A 7,120-nucleotide genomic window follows, 5' to 3' on the forward strand; every position below is an offset into this window, starting at 1 on the left:
CCACCTACACGCACCTTTACTGGCTCCATCCCCGCCTCTTTGACCAGTCTGTCTCCTCTACTCATCTTCTATCCGCCTCCCCCTCTCTCCCTATTTATTTCAGAACCCCTTTCCCCTCCCCCATTTCTGAAGGGTCTAGGCCCGAAACGTCAGCCTTCCTGCTCCTCTGGTGCTGCTTGGCCTGCTGTGTTCATCCAGCTCTACACCTTGTTACCTAGGGAGTGCTCAGAATGTGCAGCACATACAGTAGTTTAAGTGAAATTGTATAAACATATTTAAAAAGAAATATAAAATGAATAATTAAGGCAGAAATGAATACAAGAATATGCTTTTAGCGTTGGATGAAGGAGGGTGGGAAAAGGCTCATTTCAAGCATAAACATTGGTAAAAGATTGGTTAGGCTAAATGGCCTTATTACCATACTGTGCATTCAATGCAATTGTATACGAGAACATTCGAAAAAACTGAAACTTTTAAAAAAGCTGCATATTTTAAAGAGTACCTTCAATATAAAACCAGAGTTACCAAGAGATAACGAACTTGCAGCTAATAGGATTGTGAATAGAAATTCAACAACAACCTTCAGAAACAAAACTGGATAAATGATTGAAGCAGGAAAAAAATTGCAGAGATATCAGAAAACATGAAGGACTAAATGAAGCTTTTTTTTTAGTGAAAAAAAGAAACTTGGTAGAGACTTCAAAGAATCAAATGGAGTAATTTCCTTCCCTTTTTAAAGGAAAGATTACTTAAAACAATGTTTAAATTTTCTCCCATGTCCTTTTCCTGGATAGAAGGTACTACCTTTTCTCTTCGCTACACAATCATCCATTACATATGATAAACTCAGTATAAGTTTTGTCTTAGTTTTATGTTCTATCCCTAATTGCAAAAATCCCATTTTGGGTAAGGGCTTGTAAGCATTTCATGGAACAGGATATTGTATAATTGCATGAAACCACTTCCACCATTGTACATCAATCACTAGTGTGGGAAATATAAATAAAGTCTCAACCAGAAGAGCTTATTTAAGGTTGGCCTTGAAGGGAATCTTACTTAGTACTTGTTATAAATGCTTCCAAACACAAGTAGCTCAAGTGGGAAAGTATAAGATGGCCTATCTTGAAGTACCTAAAATTTCACCAAAGTATGAAATCAAAACTCGACAGAGTGCAACAAGTACCACAAAGATTCTCAGGCAGGTGCATTTTGCTTACCTCAGGCCTAAGAGATGGAAGAATGACAATCTCTTGCAACGCCTGTTTTGCCAGCTCTTGCCCAGCAATATCTTCAAAACGGACGGATGGTGCACTAAGTAAGAGATGTTATATTTTCCATCAATTCATCTGCACTCACCTAGGCTCTTCAGTTATTTTTCTTGTAACAATGATTGCTTCTGAATATGGGGTCCATCTGTCTCCACTCCACTGATTCACTTACCCCCAATACACCCACTCGGATACTTCCACTCGTATTACCAGATAACATGATATAATTCTGTATAAACTCAAGCACCAAAGACATGCATTAAGATTCGCAGCATATGAAACCTTTAATGTTTTCCTTGATTTGTCTCTGATTCACAATATAGTACATGCTCTCAACTAAAGTTTCTTTACGACATCAAATTCACCGATTTAATTCAGCAGCTAGAGATGGGCAATTAACTTTGGCCATGCCTGTCATAACTTCATCCAGTGAATTGTATTTTAAAGTACAAAATACCAGGTGTCACCAACACCCAAGAGAACATCACAGATCATCTTTGTACAGTACCACAGAAGAATCTTTAGAACTACTTAATAAGTTGAACAAGAACTTGGTTTAAATCTATCCAAAATACATGCCCATCTCTGGAACTGCTGCACTGTATGAAGTACAAGACATGGCCTATACTTTACTTGTCATCAGATGTAAAAGTAGAAGAGAGCTAGATATTTTACAAAACTTTCAGCACTAACATCAAAGGTCCCCCTGATGCAAATACAGTTTTGTGTTTTCCACTTGTATGTATAATGCAACCAAAATCCATGACATACAACACAAATTTACCTGTCCACAACTTCATTCAGAATTAGGTTTGCTAGCTTGCTATCGACATTTCGAAAATTTTTCAAATCCTTCTTTTTTCGAGGAGTTGCACTAGGAGTGGTAGGTTTGTTTGGTCTGATGGTGTTTTTTGTACTTGCAACCTGTTAAAAAGTGCAATTTTTGAGCACATATCAATAAACCTTGAAGCAAGAGTAGTATAGCTCTCAAAACTAAGTCAGGCTGCTAAGTGCAAATTCCTGTGGTTTGCACCACTGATTTCGTAACTTCCTCCATCCATATAACCCTCCCCCTGACCAAAACCCCCTGCAGACCTACAACCCTTCAACTCTGGTGTTGAAAAGTGCATATATTAGGATTTGGGTCTTAAAAAAAGGCAGGTGGATGTGGGTCAGTTTTGTGAAGGTTTGTTTTAAGAAAAAAAGATCAGGAAATCATTTGGAACAGTGACCCAAGTATATCTGTTCCAAGAAAGCATGCAACTGAGAGAACCTTCTCTCACTTAAATGGATGAAATGTTTGTATTTGAGTTTACAACAGATCAGAAAACCATCAGTTTAGATTTGACTTCAAAACAGAAGGTTCACGGATTCGGTTCAGAAGAATCAGGAGGAGTTCAGTTCAGGAGGGTAGTTGAGGCAGAAAATCTCAACCTTTAAAAAGTACTTGGATGAGCACTGGAAGTGCCGTAACATTCAAGGCTATGGGCCTAGTATATATACACACAGGTATATTTTTGGCAGTATAGACTTGATAGGCTGAAAGGCCTCTTCTCTACTGTTTGATTCTATAAAGGGAGAACAGTTTCTCCTTGTAGAAGAATCAGCTTTTATTCAGAGTAACCAGTCACTGTTAATGAAGTGTTCTATTTTTGTATAGTTTCTAAGCCATGAGAGCTTGGATAGAAACCAAATGTTAGAACTAAAAAAAATATGTTTAGACAATGAAAATTGTGAAATGTTTAGACGCAAAATTAATTGTAAAATTGCCTCCACAGGCCTAGAAGAAACTTGGAGGAGCCAGTTCAGGAAAAACTTGAACAATTCAGATACGGGTGAAGTTTCTCTGGAACTCCATATCTGTATAAAGAAAATGTACTGGCAAAAAAATTTTTTAAATTGTTTTGCTATTTGGCTTAATATCTTTCTAACTGTTTTAAGATTTGTTTGATTTCTTTCCCCTTTTTAATGCTGCTTTGTTAAGGAACACCTGCAGCATTGTGTAAATACGTTTCAGTGACTGACCACTGTGGTAAACAACTGAAAATAAACATAAATTTCAGGTTTCATCCAAGAATTAGACCAACCTAGTATTACCATCTGCAGGGATTGTCATATTCCCTCTGGTTTCCATGAAACCACAACTGCCTTCAATCTGTAACATCTTCCAAAAGCCCAATACAAATCAGACAAAGTCAAAGATAACAAGGTGTAGAGCTGGATGAACACAGCAGGCCAAGCAGCATCAGAGGAGCAGGAAGGCTGACGTTTCGGGCCTAGACCCTTCTTCAGAAAATGGCAAAGGCAACGTGTTTTGTGAAAGAGAAATAATGTCCAATAATTTTACTGGATTTCTTTGAAGAAATAGCAAGCAGGGTGGACTAAAGGAAACCAGTAGATGTATTCGCATTTCCAAAAAGCACCTGCTAAGTTGTCACATACATGCTTACTGCAGAAGAGCTCAAAGCGTAGGCGTGATTTATCAGTATGGATACATAGAACATAACAGCGCAGTACAGGCCCTTCGGCCCTCGATGTTGCGCCGACCTGTGAAACCAATCTGAAGCCCATCTAACCTACACTATTCCATTATCATCCATATGTTTATCCAATGACCATTTAAATGCCCTTAAAGTTGGCGAGTCAACTATTTTTGCAGGCAAGGCATTCCACGCCCTTACTACTCTGAGTAAAGAACCTACCTCCGACATCTGTCCTATATCTATCACCCCTCAATTTAAAGCTATGTCCCCTCGTGCTAGCCATCACCATCCGAGGAAAAAGGCTCCCACTGTCCACCCTATCTAATCCTCTGATCATCTTGTATGTCTCTATCAAGTCACCTCTTAACCTTCTTCTCTAACGATAACAGCCTCAAGACCCTCAGCCTTTCCTCGTAAGACCTTCCCTCCATACCAGGCAACATTCTGGTAAATCTCCTCTGCACCCTTTCCAACGCTTCCACATCCTTCCTATAATGCAGTGACCAGAACTGTACGCAATACTCCAAGTGCGGCCGCACCAGAGTTTTGTACAGCTGCAACATGACCTCATGGCTCCGAAACTCAATCCCTCTACCAATAAAACATAACATACTGTACACCTTCTTAACAACGCTATCAACCTGGGTGGCAACTTTCAGTGATCTATGCACATGGACACAGATCTTTCTGCGCATCCACACTACCAAGAATCTTACCATTAGCCCAGTACTCTGTATTCCTGTTACTCCTTCCAAAGTGAATCACCTCACACTTTTCCGCATTAAACTCCATTTGCCACCTCTCAGCCCAGCTCTGCAGCTTATCTATGTCCCTCTGTAACCTGCAACATCCTTCCACACTATCCACAACTCCACCGACTTTGGTGTCATCTGCAAATTTACTAACCCATCCTTCTACACCCTCATCCAGGTCATTTATAAAAATGACAAACAGCAGTGGCCCCAAAACAGATCCTTGAGGTACACCACTAGTAACTGAACTCCAGGATGAACATTTCCCATCAACCACCACCCTCTGTCTTCTTACAGCTAGCCAATTTCTGATCCAAACCGCTAAATCACCCTCAATCCCATGCCTCCGTATTTTCTGCAATAGCCTACCATGGGGAACCTTATCAAACGCTTTACTGAAATCCATATACACCACATCAACCGCTTTACCCTCATCCACCTGTTTGGTCACCTTCTCGAAGAACTCAATAAGGTTTGTGAGGCACGACCTACCCTTCACAAAACCGTGTTGACTATCCCTAATCAAATTATTCCTTTCTAGATGATTATAAATCCTATCTCTTATAATCCTTTCCAACACTTTACCCACAACCGAAGTAAGGCTCACTGGTCTATAATTACCAGGGTTGTCTCTACTCCCCTTCTTGAACAAGGGGACAACATTTGCTAGTCTCCAGTCTTCTGGCACTATTCCTGAAGACAATGACGACAAAGATCAAAGCCAAAGGCTCTGCAATCTCCTCTCTAGCTTCCCAGAGAATCCTAGGATAAATCCCATCTGGCCCAGGGGACTTATCTATTTTCACACCTTCCAGAATTGCTAACACCTCCTCCTTATGAACCTCAATCCCATCTAGTCTAATAGACTGTATCTCAGCATTCTCAACTACATTGTCTTTTTCCTGTGTGAATACTGATGAAAAATATTCATTTAGCACCTCTCCTATCTCTTTGAACTCCACGCACAACTTCCCACGACTGTCCTTGACCGGCCCCAACCTTACTCTAGTCATTCTTTTATTCCTGACATACCTATAGAAAGCTTTAGGGTTTTCCTTGATCCTACCTGCTAAAGACTTCTCATGTCCCCTCCTGGCTCTTCTTAGCTCTCTCTTTAGGTCCTTCCTGGCTAACTTGTAACTCTCAAGCACCCTAACTGAGCCTTCACGCCTCATCTCTACATAAGCCTCCTTCTTCCTCTTGACAAGAGATTCAACTTCTTTAGTAAACCACGGTTCCCTCGCTCGACCACTTCCTCCCTGCCTGACAGGTACATACTTCTCAAGGACATGCAGTAGCTGTTCCTTGAACAAGCTCCACATTTCAATTGTGCCCAGCCCCTGCAGTTTCCTTCTCCACCCTATGCATCCTAAATCTTGCCTCATCGCCTCATAATTGCCTTTCCCCCAGCTATAACTCTTGCCCTGCGGTATATACTGATCCCTTTCCATCGCTAAAGTAAACGTAACCGAATTGTGGTCACTATCACCAAAGTGCTCACCTACCTCCAAATCTAACATCTGGCCTGGTTCATTACCCAGTACCAAATCCAATGTGGCCTCGCCTCTTGTTGGCCTATCTACATACTGTCAGGAAACCCTCCTGCACACACTGGACAAAAACTGACCCATCTGAAGTACTCGAACTATAGAGTTTCCAGTCAATATTTGGAAAGTTAAAGTCCCCCATAACAACTACCCTGTTACTTTCGCTCCTATCCAAAATCATCTTTGCAATCTTTTCCTCGACATCTCTGGAACTTTTCGGAGGCCTGTAGAAAACTCCCAACAGGGTGACCTCTCCTTTCCTGGTTCTAACCTCAGCCCATACTACCTCAGTAGACGAGTTATCATCAAACGTCCTTTCTGCCACCATAATACTGTCCTTGACTAACAATGCCACACCTCCCCCTCTTTTACCACCTTTCCTGATCTTACTGAAACATCTAAACCCCAGAACCTGCAACAACCATTCCTGTCCCTGCTCTATCCATGTCTCCGAAATGGCCACAACATCAAAGTCCCAGGTACCAACCCATGCTGCAAGTTCACCCACCTTATTCCAGATGCTCCTGGCATTGAAGTAGACACACTTCAAACCACCTTCCTGCCTGCCGGTACACTCCTGCGACCTTGAAACCTTATTTATGACCTCACTACTCTCAACCTCCTGTACACTGGAGCTACAATTCAGGTTCCCATTCCCCTGCTGAATTAGTTTAAACCCTCCCGAACAGCATTAGCAAATTTCCCCCCCCCAGGATATTGGTACCCCTCTGGTTCAGGTGCAGACCATCCCGTTTGTAGAGGTCCCACCTACCCCAGAATGAGCCCCAATTATCCAGGTATCTGAATCCCTCCCTCCTGCACCATCCCTGTAGCCACGTGTTCAACTGCTCTCTCTCCCTATTCCTCGCCTCGCTAGCACGTGGCACGGGTAACAAACCAGAGATAACAACTGTTTGTTCTAGCTCTAAGCTTCCACCCTAGCTCCTTGAATTTCTGCCTTACGTCCCCATCCCTTTTCCTACCTATGTCGTTGGTGCCTATGTGGACCACGACTTGGGGCTGCTCCCTCTCCCCCTTAAGGATCCCAAAAACACGATCCGAGACATCAC

The 7,120-nt window shown here is 41.9% G+C and overlaps 1 protein-coding gene across 1 annotated transcript in view; it reads right to left on the reverse strand.

Annotated features, from left to right (window-relative positions):
* Positions 1-683: 683 nt before the first annotated feature.
* The window catches only part of LOC125483187 (spastin-like), a 16,914-nt gene continuing 10,477 nt past the window's right edge, over positions 684-7,120 (reverse strand). The window contains exons 3-4 of the mRNA XM_048597355.1: positions 2,053-2,192; positions 684-1,311 (exon numbers count right to left, since the gene is read on the reverse strand). Of these exons, the coding sequence (XP_048453312.1) occupies positions 1,140-1,311; positions 2,053-2,192 (312 nt within the window). The 3' untranslated portion in view covers positions 684-1,139. The remainder of the gene's footprint in view (positions 1,312-2,052; positions 2,193-7,120) is intronic.

This window comes from Rhincodon typus, chromosome 5, assembly GCF_021869965.1.
Source record: "Rhincodon typus isolate 14 chromosome 5, sRhiTyp1.1, whole genome shotgun sequence".
Lineage (NCBI taxonomy): Eukaryota > Metazoa > Chordata > Chondrichthyes > Orectolobiformes > Rhincodontidae > Rhincodon > Rhincodon typus.